At 47.2% G+C, this 13,022-nt stretch overlaps 4 protein-coding genes and 1 pseudogene across 5 annotated transcripts; 3 read left to right on the top strand and 2 right to left on the bottom strand.

Annotated features, from left to right (window-relative positions):
• The first annotated feature begins 25 nt into the window (after nucleotides 1-25).
• F4813DRAFT_251909 (DNA repair protein rad18) lies at nucleotides 26-1,619 on the top strand. Its single transcript, XM_049240157.1, has one exon. The coding sequence runs from the start codon at nucleotides 205-207 to the stop codon at nucleotides 1,555-1,557; it is 1,353 nt and encodes a 450-aa protein (XP_049095502.1). The 5' UTR covers nucleotides 26-204; the 3' UTR covers nucleotides 1,558-1,619.
• Nucleotides 1,620-3,487, bottom strand: F4813DRAFT_251912 (Snf7-domain-containing protein). The gene is made up of 2 exons (XM_049240158.1): nucleotides 3,077-3,487; nucleotides 1,620-3,008 (listed from the first exon to the last, which is right to left on the bottom strand). Exons 1-2 carry the CDS (start codon nucleotides 3,124-3,126, stop codon nucleotides 1,682-1,684), a joined length of 1,377 nt encoding a protein of 458 aa, XP_049095501.1. The 5' UTR covers nucleotides 3,127-3,487; the 3' UTR covers nucleotides 1,620-1,681.
• Nucleotides 3,488-5,952: 2,465 nt separating this feature from the next.
• F4813DRAFT_374155 (putative short-chain oxidoreductase) lies at nucleotides 5,953-7,320 on the top strand. Its single transcript, XM_049244892.1, has 2 exons — nucleotides 5,953-6,665; nucleotides 6,739-7,320. The coding sequence occupies exons 1-2, from the start codon at nucleotides 6,170-6,172 to the stop codon at nucleotides 7,131-7,133; spliced, it is 891 nt and encodes a 296-aa protein (XP_049095500.1). The 5' UTR covers nucleotides 5,953-6,169; the 3' UTR covers nucleotides 7,134-7,320.
• Nucleotides 7,321-7,595: 275 nt separating this feature from the next.
• Nucleotides 7,596-7,706, top strand: F4813DRAFT_t137 (annotated as a pseudogene). The gene has a single exon. The product of its transcript is annotated as a tRNA-OTHER (tRNA).
• Nucleotides 7,707-9,048: 1,342 nt separating this feature from the next.
• Nucleotides 9,049-11,403, bottom strand: F4813DRAFT_383192 (uncharacterized protein; the record flags this gene model as incomplete). Its single annotated transcript, XM_049245912.1, has 3 exons — nucleotides 9,049-9,691; nucleotides 9,775-11,125; nucleotides 11,190-11,403. The coding sequence occupies 3 exons, from the start codon at nucleotides 11,401-11,403 to the stop codon at nucleotides 9,049-9,051; spliced, it is 2,208 nt and encodes a 735-aa protein (XP_049095499.1).
• Nucleotides 11,404-13,022: the final 1,619 nt, after the last annotated feature.

Here is a 13,022-nt window from a genome sequence, read left to right as displayed (position 1 = left end):
AGATTTGCCAATGATCTCATTGTATATTTGAGCCTCGACTTCCACGCCGACTTTCCTTGTCTCAACTCCTTAGTTTCTGTTTAAATACATAAAGAACTGTCCATATATGTCTTTGCTTATAAATATTCGAATTTTATAAAGAATTGAGGTCGCCAATGAGCCACCATATCCAATTAGCCCGACCCATCTAACTAATCATCGGCAATGAATAACAATACCGTTCTCGAACCCTTCGAAGATGTTTCCGACTCGACAGACTGGCTATCAACTCCTCTCTCTGGACTCGCCGCTGTCGAGGCGGCGCTACGCTGTCAAGTCTGCAAGGATTTTTTCAAGACGCCGATGTTAACATCCTGTAACCACACATTTTGTTCGATATGTATTCGCCGAGCGCTCTCTAATGAAGGGAAATGCCCTCTGTGCCGTACTTCCGAGCAAGAGATGAAACTACGAAACAATCGGACCATGGAGGAGGTCGTTGTCGCATTTACGAAGACACGTTCTGATGTCCTACTTTTCGCGAAGAGGTCACACGATGCTATAGCTGAGCCAGGGAAGAGGAAATTAGGAGGGACGGAGGACTCAGATTCAGCAAGCCAAAGATCAGGGAAAAGACTACGATTTTCAACAAGGTTAAGCAAGTCAAGAAGCATGGAGATGACATCCGAGATGGCACGTCTAGAAGCCGACGTGCCCTACCAAGACCCCACGGACTTTGAGCCAGACGACGGCCTAGTCGCATGTCCCATCTGCTTGCTGCGCATGAAACCGCTCCAAGTCGACAGACACCTGGATACTTCATGCCCAGGCGAACCACAACCACAAAGAACGCCCTTGAAGCCTCCATCCCGATCTACAAGCATACCAAACACCTTCTCCTCCTCATCCTCGCCTAAAAAGGCACCAACCAGAAATTTTGAGCGCTTGCCCGCAGTAAACTATTCCATGCTTAAAGAACCTCAACTACGGAAAAAACTACAAGAGCAGGGGCTATCGGCAGCGGGAGGTCGGCAGATGCTAGAGAAAAGACATAAAGAGTGGACGACAATATGGAACGCAAACTGCGACTCGCAATACCCGCGGCGGAAGGGGGATTTACTACACGACCTCGATGTATGGGAGCGCACGGTAGGCAGTCGCGCGCCCACAAATTCAAGAACGCTCAGCCTCGGCGCGCAGATCAAAGACAAGGACTTTGACGGCGCGGCGTGGGCTTCTAAGCACGATAGCTCGTTTAAAGATCTAATAGCTAACGCTAGGCGGAACAAGGTAATGATGGGGGGGAAGAGTCATGAAGACGAGAAGGTAGGAGGCGGGATGCAAAGCAAGGGTAAAAATAAGGAGAGCGAACCAACTCCACAGCCAGATTCGGAGATGATAGCATCGTTAGAACACTCAGAACCACAGGAACAAGTTGATTCCGTCACACAAGCGACTGGGATAATCGATTTAACAGGCGAAATCGCATCTTCTAACACCTCGGCTGCGGCGCTTTCAGATGGGGGAGAAGGAAGGGTAGATCTAGACGCGTCGTCTAGAACGACGGTGATATCATGATATCGTGATATAATTGCTAATATTATATTACCTCGAACATTCAAGGGAAGATCTATCATATCAGGTGGTCGCTTAGCGAGTAAATATTACATACGGATGCTACCTCTTCCGGCTTGCTATTGCTTCATATTTGCATGTCTCCCAGCTCATTAGCCGTAGCCGTGATAGGCGTAAGAGGTCTCGAAGCTTTCTCTCCTTGTCCTGGCACAGGCAGAGGGCCCAGTTTCTCCAGCTCGGCGAGCTTGCGTCTCGTCTCTTCGACCTCCTTCTGCTCCTGTGCTTCGCGCCTGGTTCTCTCGGCTTCCTCGTCTTTCTTCCGCTCCTCCGCCAGCATAGCCTCGAGTTCGTCATCGACTTCTGCTTCGTCGACGGTGGCTGCGGGACCGGACTCGGCGATGATATTGCCTACCTCGTCTACTTCGCCCATCTGCTCGCGTAGATTTTCTAGTACCTCGTCGACTTTGTCGGCACCGCCGACTTGCGCGTTCAGGCTGCGCAGAGTTACTGTGCTCGACTGCATCACCTTCACCAGCTGCACATTGTCAGCAGCCTGCTCGATCTTCGCCGCCACATCTTCTAACTGGCTAAGCGTATCGTGCCGTCGCGACAGGTTCGTCTCAGCCAACTTCTTCGACTTAAGGGCCGCAAGCGCAGCGATCTTGTTCTTTCTCCGGACAGCGTCCTGGGCAGCGACGTTTAACTCGTCGATGCGCCGGCTCAGCACCTCGGTCTGCCGCGTCAAGTCCTCCATAAGTTCCTTCAGGGACGCGATCGCCGAATCCTCCTGAGTGATGACAACATCCTCACTACCGCTTCGAATCTTGACTGTGTTCCCGTCTGTAGCTAGCATATTCCTATCTCTCGAAAGAAACGTTACTAGTACTTCCAGGTCTATCTCCGACAGCCGCTGCTGCTTCTCGAGCAGGCCCTCCGCAAACGTCCGTTGGAAATGTGTTTTTGAAAAAGTCCGCTCGAAAGGTGATGTGCGGTCTGCGGTCGCTTCGCCAAATGTCTTTGATACCACTTCCAGGTTGTGCAATATAACAAATTGGCCTTTGGGCAAGTTATCTCCCGGCCCACCGATCCCGACCTGCCGAAGTCCCCACGACACGACCGACCACGGAAGGCTACTCCACGATCGGTGGTATATGCTCTCCTTCGCCTTGAGAAACTGCTGCAATGGCATCATCTCCCCGCTCGTTAGAGCCTCTTGTAATACGGTGCCTAGAGCGAGCGGTCGCCCGAATTGCTTGCTTTCGAGGGAGCGTAAGAGGGCATCGCTTTCGAGGTCGAGGCTTAGGTGGTTATGCGTTGCGGATTTGGATGGGGCTTGGCCGGCCAGGGCAGCGGAGGAGAGTCCGCGCTTCCATGCTGCAACGTTGGCAGCGAAGCCATCCGGGTTGAGGGTTCGCTGAGATCGGAAGTCGGAATAGAGGGCTGGAAGGCGGGCTCTGGTATAAGTCAGAATAGGGGTTCTTCCATTATTTCTAGTAGTAAGGGAAGTAAAAGATGGGTTTACCTCCGGAAATTCTCGTCGTTCTGCACTAAATAGTTTAAAAGTTCACTCATGGTGATAATGAGGTCAGATTAGATAGGGAATTCCCTGAGATATAGCAATCAACTGATGACGTGTACTGTCCTCCAGGTTACAGGTGGTATGTTTGTAAATTAAACATTGGAAGCGCCGGGTAGGTAAAAGAGGTTGTAATGTCAGATACGCTATGGACGTTCAAATGTCGGTGAATGCCTACATACAGAAGCGCATAGCTTACAGGGGTATTCCAACAGGCAACGACGAGCAACTTTGTCTCTGGATATGGGATTTCAATGGTCAATGATGGATTGAAAGCCTGAGGCGCACTAAGGCGCACCGTGTTTATCTGAGATAGCTAAAGCTTATCAGCGCGACGTCACTACCGCTGCAGTGCTGATAAGCCTTGTGGGTACTTCTAAGCCGTCTCTAACCTTATCACAAAGCTTATATTGTATAGGTAGTCTGTATTTCTATATACTTCATTATCCTATGATTCAAGGGTTTTTTTTTATAGATATGCGGAAGCGTAACTATACTTGGCCACATCGACATTGTATATTTCCTTTGTCCGATAGAGATGCTACATACGATGATAGTGATGCCAGTTTATCTGAGGGATATTACCTAGGTATATATCAGTCTAACAGTATCCTTCATTAGACAGACATCCGTCCATCACGATAGAAGAAAGGTACTTGCGTTGATTTTGACACAGGATGTTTGTTCCGATACTACCTCATAAGAACGAAAACGGACGATATAAGTGAATATTTATGGCTTAGACTCAGCTCGATGTTACACAGACAATGCAATTGTGCCTGAGCTTCCCTTTCGAGGACATGTTGTTTATCAGTTACAAATATAAACCAGCTATCGAAAGGTGATATATGGTAATATGAGAAACATCTGTTTGACATTGCGACTTATGTCTTAGCTTGCTGTTCCTGTGGACTTGTGAAAGGTATAAGAATGAATGAATGATGTGGAATCGATGAACCTCAGCAACTGGGCATACCTTGTCTTAAGGAAAAGCTGAAGAGAAATTCGTGTTACGTATACCTTGCTTGAAACTAAACCAGCTATGCTACATTTAGATAGTATGATAGTTAGGTAGCAGATCATCGTGCAAATCGTGCTATATCCAGCTCATCGGAGGAATAGACGTCGAAGGAATAGACGGCTTTGGGGGATTTATAACCCTTGAAAACATTGCGATTTATCGCATAATACGCGTGTTCTTTTACAGCCACGTTGCGACGTGTGATATCTTCCTTTATGCCCGAGAAGGTGCATCTTGCCCCATACCAGGTCTTTATACCGAGTTTACAGCTGGGGTTGGCTTCCTTCGTTTGTGGTGAGACGGGTTCTGCCGATCGTTCCCATTCCCGTCTTTCAGCTTTTCAAGGCAGCGAGTAGGATTCTTGCTAATACGTGTCACAACGTAGAGCTTCATCCATATGTTGCTATCTTAGTAAGGCTATACTGCAGTATATAGGTAATTATAATTTGCAGATTAAAATGGGATTGTGTGTAGGTTGAATGTGTGTAATATAGACATTTCTAGATATATCCGGATAGATTTGTACATGTTCAATTCAAATAAGTCTAATATTTATTCGAGTTAATTTCCGAGTCTACGTAAATAACCTAAAACTCATATCGGTGTTGCCGGTAACCTGAGCCTTGTTTCGAAGCCATTTATCTACTCTCCATGCCTTAAATATCCATCAGTTCAAGTTTGTTCGAGTATAGCACTAGCGTCTTCCTTCACATAATACGCGTAAAGATTAACGCAAGCCTCTCTTGTGACGAGGACTAATGATAAACTCTAGGAATGCATGCTTGCTTATTATAATTCTCGGGATTTTCCATCTCCCGAGGTGTACGTGGATTAACCATTAAAATCCTTCAATATAATTGGTTAAAGATATTTATATAATTCTTTAAAGAGACTTATCATTCCTATTAAATAATCGGCGTGCGTGTTCTGCCGTGTTTCTGGATATATATGGCGTAAAGCAAAACAAAAAATCCCCCGGCATAAATCCATTGTGACTGGTGACTGGCCTATAGATCCAAAACACCGTTGATTTAGAGTTATAATTGCTAACCCCGTATAACTCCTATTCCGCGAGGATCCATTTTTCTCGTCCCATTCACCGCGTGGCCTATCATCACTACCTACCTACATATCACACGAGCCCATGGATTTGCCTCCGATAGGTCAAGCTGGCGCCAGCAGCTGTTACCGTTTCATATTTCCCCTCATAGAACAGCCGAGATTTTTCGAATACCTACTCGGATAGTGCATGCTTCAGTGTGGGGGCACTCTAACATTAGGTAGGAGAGAACTGAGTTCCGGGGTCGACTCCTTTAGTGCTACCACTAGTTGTAGTAAGCAGGACTTATGTAAATGCTGGGCATGAAGGCTATCGCCATCGGACATGCCCTGAGGTATTATTGACTACGGAAGCCTGAAGGAGTTGAAGTCTCAAATTCTTTAATGCAAATGCGGTTCCTTTCCGGGGCTTATGAGTAAGCTTACATTATTAATACTTATGCACATTGCGATATTGAGGCTCTGATACATCACTTGGGATACGTGATGTCACTTTGATACGTAGTATTGATTCATACCGAACCTCATGCTCATGTGAGCAACTGACATTGTTTCTTATATATTCACCTAAGCCACTTTAATCAATAGCACCTAACCGCATCTGTAATTAATTACATGGTGTTAGTGTAAGGAACGACACTAAGCAGTGTTGGATTTGAACAATTGGATACAAGGAATAAGTCGTAAATCTTAACCCGGAAGGTTATTACCAGGTTATTACCAGGTAGGTAGCTCCTTACTTACTGAACACATCGCCATAATCTCTCCGTTTTCACCGGGTTTACATATTGCTATAGTCCGGGTTAAGAATAATCGGCCGTAGCTTGTGATCTATAAAGTAAAGAAGCCTCCCCTCCTTCTGGTTTGCATATTAGGTGCCCTCTCTTGATTATCAAATACCTTCTCTTCTCCATTTATAAACTATTCTGTTTCAAATTGTTCAGTAATAGGTAGCAACCATGGCCTTCAAGTTTACTAAGCCCAAGGAGAAGTTGACATGGTTCATCACGGGATGCTCTTCCGGGTTTGGTCTCTCTCTTACACGTATAGTCCTGGATAAAGGTCACACCGTCATTGCCACTTCACGAAACCCTTCCCGCACGCCCGAGCTAGTGGCTGAGGTCGAGAGCAAAGGGGGTAGATGGCTAAAGTTGGACGTAAACGATCACAACAGCCCGGAAGTCATAGAGAAGCTTGAGAGGTCGGGAGTAGAGATCGATGTTCTGGTGAACAATGCCGGTTATTCAATACTGACGCCTGTCGAGCTCGCAACTGAAGACGAGATCCGTGGCCAGATGGAATCCATGTACTTCGGTCCCTTACGCCTAATCCGAGCCGTCGTTCCGCATTTGCGCAAGAGGCGGTATGGTGTCATCGTGAACATTAGTAGCGGAGCTTCCCTCGAAGGTAGAGATACAATGGGCCCCTATGCTGGAGCTAAAGCTGGTCTCGATGGTATGTAGTTTCCTAAGTATTGATCGCCTAATGTTCTCGAATTTCTACTAATATACCTCTTACCTATCTATAGGTGTAACTAGGGTCCTGGCACAAGAGGTTGCACCGTACAACATTCGAACTCTGACGGTCGTCCCGGGCGCATTCAACACCAATATAGCCAATGTCACCACCCCTGGCAAGAACCCGTTTCCGGATGACTATAAGGGCACTGTTTCCGACTTGATGTTACAAATTCTCTCGGGTGCAGACCTGCCTGGCATAAAGTTTTCCTTGGGTGATAAGGACAAGGGGATGAAAGCTGTCTACGAGGTAGTAGTTGGAGAGGGCATTGGAGCTGGACGCGAATCCGAGCCGTTGCTCCTTCTGGGCTCTGATATGACGGCTCGAGCAAAGGCTGTGCAGCAGTACTTGGGGCACGCTTTAGAGACGTTTAAGGACGTTACTAATTATGTCGACGTTGCCTAAGATCTAGTCTATTGTTAGAACATAGATGTGGTTGTTATTTCTCGGTCGAAGTAGGGAGTGTGTAGCAGTATATACCTGATATCCGATACCTCACGGGCCATATGTATATGAGATAGGAGACTATTAATGCCAAGTTCTTATTTTCACAGATACAACTAGCTTATATAAATAATACTAGCTAAAGCGCGAAACTACTATTCCTATTTATATACGTGCTAATCAGATATAAGATGACTTATACGTACTTGATAGCAAATGGTATTATGACGAAGGCAAAATTTCAAAATAAATGATGTTTTAGTTCCCAGTTCCTAGAAATAACTAAACTCGAACTGATTTGCCAATTGCCCCTAAGCACACAGGTAGCTACTTGTATTATTATAAGAACATTCGAATAGTGCCGGTACCTAGCCAGGCAGCATATAATTGTAACTTAAGATACCTAGCATCAAATAATATAAAGGCCTGGTGGTGCAGCGGCAGCATATTCCCATCATAATGCGCTTCCAAGCAATGAACTTGAATGAGATGTCGAGGTTGGAAATAGCGTGGGTTCAAATCCCACTTGCTTTGCTGTGAGTCAATAGTGAATAGGATTTAATTTCAACTTTGGGTTGAATTATAGAATAATTCCTCGAGTCACGAACATCAAGAGAGATAAAAACTTACAATACGGCCCTTTATGTTGAAGGCTTCATCCAATGTAAATACAAATGCAATTACCTACTTTGCGGACAAAATCTCAGACCCGAGGATTCAGGACGACCCCCTCAAGTGCCAGTCTTGCGGGAATAACATGTAAATTTACTGACAATTGCTTCACTCCCCCTTTTACATGTCGATCTTCAGACCTATATTATGACTGATTTGTAATGAAGGCTCTCTCGGGCCTATCAGTTGCATTGGAGAAAGTAAATTTCTACACTATTGTTACTAAGGTAACTTCCATGCTTCTATATAGACTAGCATCCGACTCCAACTATTCTACGGGAGGCGTTCATGCATATGCCAGGCGGCTAAATCACCTATAACCTGCCTAGGGACACCATGTCTTTCACTTATCTAGACGTAGGTTTATAGACTTGCAGTTGGAGTCTCAATCTAATGCATACGAATGAAACAGCTTTGGATATCTTTAAGTGCTTGCTTGCTTGGCTTGTGAAGCTTCGTTTGGTTACTTGATATGCGTGTGCTGGAATATAGGTAGTAGTGGGTTAGCGCCAAGATTGACCGGATCACACGTCCCTTGTTGCTGGTGTGCCCCTGTCTACTGACAAGCAAGCTGGGTTTTTCCTAAGAGAGCCAGGTAGGTATACTTACAAACAGTAGAAGCTACCACCCCCCTGTTCTCCGTAGCATCGCTCTCTCTACTTTGCATTACTTGGTTAACAGGAGACCTCGAGTGATGGGTCATGGTTAAACATAATATCGAAAGAGTCACTAGGAAAGATGTTTCTTAACTATTGGCTTGAACGTGGACCGTCCTATTTGACAGGTCTCATTGCTTCTCTGTTGTGCTTTTACAACAGTGAGAGTCTCGTTGGAGAATGCATATCACTGATTTTTTTCATACCTTGGACCCGTCCATGCCCCAGTCCTCCCAAAGTAACCGTTGCTGATGCCAAGCTTCCGACCCAACCCGATTTGCTCTGACCCTTTCTGCATACATATAGCTCCTCCCAAACACCGTGTATCGGTGCTGTGAAGTTCGTGCTCCACCCAGTAAAGGGCTGTTATAGCAGAGAGGGGCGAACAATATAAGAAAAAGAAAAGAAAAAACGCATGTCGCCCTTTCGGAGGTATCAATGATTTTCCCAACATCCGAACCCGGCAATATATTGCTGCCCTTTTTTACTTATCATTATGTATGTACAATTATGTCGACATATACCCTTCTTGAATGTCAAAATATGCCTCAGAGGAGGCTCTGTGAACTATAAGCGTGTGACCGACTGGGTGGCTCATACCAATTTTGGTAAGGGTGGTTTGGGAGACTGAAATCGGCAAAGCTCAACGGATTGACATGCATCGGCCGCGGCGCCGCTAACTGCTGAGACCCTGACTGCGGAACAGTGTGAATCATTTGATGTTGTGAAGGTGTAGTAGTAGTTAGGCTGGCATGAATGGACTCCATCTGCCGGTAGTGTTCTTCTAGGCCCATCGCCGCCTTATTGCCACTGCCAGTTCGAGGTAAGAATTGCGCTACAAGTCCCTTCTGTCCCATCTTCTCCCAGCCCCAAGATTTTCTGAGGCCCTGGATGACACCTGAAAGCTTCCAGCCTGTCTCGTGATCGATTTTCTCTAATATTGCCACTACTTCCTGCTGTTCGGCAAGATCGGTCAAGATCTCTGCGACAATAGCTAGGGAACGAATCGAAACGCTAGCAACCCCGCGGTCTTTGGTGTGCGCTACGATACCGCAGACTTGGTGAGCATGATGTTGCTGGACTCTGCGCGCTTCCTCGGAATTTTTAGGAAGAATTGGGTTTATCTGCGCGAGCAAGCATTGTGCCGTATGGTAATAGAGCCTGCCAACAATAGCGGCACGTTTGATGAGCCTAGAAAGTTGTTAGCCACCTCACTCCAAGCCTCTGTCGACAATGACGAGTGTGGCTAGTATTAAAGAATAGGATCGACATACCAGACATTAGGAAACAACGAGTTATTTGCGCCCGTTTGCTGAGAAGGATATAAGTATCCAAACGGGTGCATAGGACGAGGACACGAGTTGTTCCAGTCGTCGCACATATTCTTGAGGCGCTGCCACTCTGCGTACCTGGCCTGTAGCCGAACTTGTTCGTCGTGAGGGCTGGGCTCTTGAAATTTGGGGATGCTGGCACGGAAGTTGGCGATCTTGGCTACGATATAGAAGATTCGGTGCACCCAAACCTCTTCGTTCCCGGTGTCCTTCTCTGTGTTGAAGTCCATATCGAGACCCCATTTTTCTGGTTCCCATGCTGTCTGCCAGTTGAATGCTAGACATGAGAGAAGCTCCATGCCCACGTTTAACCAAAAACATGCAGCGCCCAGACCCTTGCTTTTGGCATTCCAGCCGCATTCACGAATGAGAGCCCGTGCGCCCGCTATGTGGCTCATCCGTTTGGTCGGCTTATCACTCATGATTTCGTATACATTGAGCACTACGGCGGTGGTTGCACATTCGGCAGTGTCACGCTCGGGATTTTGTAAGCTGCGCAGGAGTTGGGTCGTCGCCGTATCATAATAGAAGAGTGCCTTATCATCGCCATATTGCTGTGTCAGAGTCAGATGCTTCACCCCGCATGCGAGGAGTGCATTCAGCAGCATGGGGCACTTGAGCGCATGATAAGGGATTTGGCGTGAGAAATGCTTTTCCTTGTCAAGGCTGTCCATCCAAATGCCCACTTCAGAGACGAATACCTGCATAAACCGCAGCTCTTCGGGTGAGTTGAGATACTCTCGTTCCCCCGACTTTTCGCTTGAAGGAGTCATAATGCCTACATCAGCATCCGGTTCTACATTGCTGTCTCCCGAGCCTCCTCTAAAGGTCGACGGTGGCCCAGCGCCAGTGAATCCTGCCACTGAGGCTGCTGTCGAGACATCATCGCTTCGGTACTCGTTGTGTGATGCAGAGCGGTTGCTTTCAATTTTGGTAGAGCCGAAAGGATCTGACATCATGTTGCTATACCCGGCTGAGCGCCCGTGACCTAGAGGTGCCATGAAAGAAGCTTCACTGCTCTTCCGCGAATGCAAATGGTTGCCAGTTATAAGATCCAGGTGTGTCTGACTGCGGTCACCATAATAGTTATGCGGCGGAGACACTACAGTCGTAGATCTACTCTCCACCTTAACTTGAGGATCTAAGCTTTCAACAACGCTCGGCTGAAGTTGAGATGTGGTTTTAAAGTTAGACTCTCGCGGAGGGGAGAGGGGTCGACTGTCAAGGTTGGCATATCTTCCCAATCCTCCTTTATATTCCGAAGCAATAAGGCGCGACTCGTCTTGAAAATGAACTATACTTGGAATTAGCCTTCTACGGAACCCCTTCGGAACCCATATAATGAAACGTGAACATACCTGCCCATTCTTCTGTTGTAGGGATATAAGGTGGTTCTTTACAAGTCATATCGATGAAGTTGAGCCGTACGCCTCGTTTACACTCCCTATTGCTTTTCCGGCAATTTAGGCAGTCTGGCGTACCTTCGTCACATTTGAGGTGTCTTTCTCTACATGTTAAGCAGCCCGTCCTCACCCTCCTGCTCTTGGCAGGTATCACATCGGGAGATGTCATATTGGAAACCTTGCCGGGTTTATCTGACATATTCTTCGAGCTGGATGGATCAAGACCGGAGAGCCTTCGGCGTTTCGAAGGAGGGAGATAAAACTGGTCGTTTGAGAAGCCGCCACTAACGGTACACGGCGGCGAGAACTGCTCGGCATAGTGGTGCATCAATGGCGCTTCTGCGCCGGTTGGGTAGCCCACTACGAGGGTGTTCAACGAAGCGACGTCGTATGCCGCCAGGACTACGGTGGACGAAGCCCTCGAATACACGAGGCTGTCTGAGCGGGGGTCGAGTGAATGGAAAGAGTAAGATTAAAACGAGGTTCTCCGGCTTGTGGTGGAGTTTTGAACGACGGCGAAGCAAGTAGTTGAATGCTATCTTCGCGGCTATCAAGCTAGCTTTCACTTTGTTGCTTCCGGCAATTCCGTAGGCAAAAGGCTTACCTAGTTGAAAGGTTGTTGGGCAACTATTTTTTGAAGCTGGGACTCGATGGTGGGGAAAGTAAAGATGTTCGTCTGAACTAGGTGAGAAGGCTCGGTATGGCGCGCTGCATGCGGGTAGCCGTCTATCTCATGGACGGGCTCAGGTACAGGATCTTAGGAGATGCACCAGGTGTCTCGGATTCTGATCGAGACAACACCAGCTGATTGGAAGCTTCCGGTTAGGCGAATCTGTGGTGCACCGTTGCAGAATGGTGCGTGGTGCTAATTTATGATTGGGGCCAGGATCTCGGATCTTTCCCCTACTTTTATCTCTATTCTTCTCTTTTACCGAGAAGTCTAGAGTTAGGCCAGATTAATATCCAAAGGAAGGTGAGGTAGAGTTAAAGAGGCCCACGAAAAAACATATCCATATAAGATCTTATTATGGGACGATGGTTTGTAAGTTGAAACGAGTAAGTGAGGTACCTAAGGAAGATACATAGGCTGATACGAAGCTGCTGCTTGTTCTCTAGGTACCTACACGTAACAGTGTGACAGATCTAGGAGGGGGAAGCGCAATGTCAAAAAAGAGTACAGCCTCCGTTCAAGATGGTTTCTGGCTTGACTGCTTGAGTGCTGGTATAGATAGATACCTAGGTTAGGTTAGGTACGTAGTAGGATGACGACAATGACCTTTGAATAAGCAATTAGAGCCCAGCTCTCAATATGGGCCACCTATTCTTAGCGTACCAGAATGGAGAAGACGAGACAACTTAAATTAGACAGCGGCTTGATATTGGAGCGTGATCATCTACCACTTGTCTTTTGGCCGGTTTACAGTCTGTCACCTACTAGTAGTAGTAGTGGCCGCGAGGGCTCTACTATATTTTCTAGAATCAACAGGGACCTTGAATTCGGTCTCGTGCAAGAAGGCTTTGGGGCTGATCGGTGGTCAACCACCAATCGAGCATACAGGGGTAGCTTTTGGAATGAGATTCTCTTCAATGCCAAACACTCCCCTGGTCGTATTTTCTTGCCTTTCACATTGTTAGTGGCCGCCGTAGCTGGACGTAGATCGGACTTGGGGGGGGGGGGGGGGGGGGGGGGGTGTTAAACCAAAAAAAAGCCACCGGGGGGGCCCCCCCCGCCACACGGCGTTTTTGGGGGGTGCGCGCCACCCCCCCCCCCGAGTTGTTGGACCACCC

This window comes from Daldinia decipiens (assembly GCF_022478715.1).
Source record: "Daldinia decipiens strain CBS 113046 unplaced genomic scaffold F4813scaffold_46, whole genome shotgun sequence".
Taxonomy (NCBI): domain Eukaryota; kingdom Fungi; phylum Ascomycota; class Sordariomycetes; order Xylariales; family Hypoxylaceae; genus Daldinia; species Daldinia decipiens.
This window is presented reverse-complemented; position numbering and strand designations above follow the sequence as displayed.

What these genes read in the sequence shown, in the direction of transcription:
- F4813DRAFT_374155 (XM_049244892.1), top strand. Translation starts at nt 6,170, where the DNA reads ATGGCCTTCAAGTTTACTAAGCCCAAGGAGAAGTTGACATGGTTCATC. An exon ending in AGCTAAAGCTGGTCTCGATG is followed by an intron (nt 6,666 to 6,738) that starts GTATGTAGTTTC and finishes ACCTATCTATAG; the next exon opens with GTGTAACTAGGGTCCTGGCA.
- F4813DRAFT_251909 (XM_049240157.1), top strand. Translation starts at nt 205, where the DNA reads ATGAATAACAATACCGTTCTCGAACCCTTCGAAGATGTTTCCGACTCG.
- F4813DRAFT_251912 (XM_049240158.1), bottom strand. Translation starts at nt 3,126, where the DNA reads ATGAGTGAACTTTTAAACTATTTAGTGCAGAACGACGAGAATTTCCGG. An exon ending in AACGACGAGAATTTCCGGAG is followed by an intron (nt 3,009 to 3,076) that starts GTAAACCCATCT and finishes GACTTATACCAG; the next exon opens with AGCCCGCCTTCCAGCCCTCT.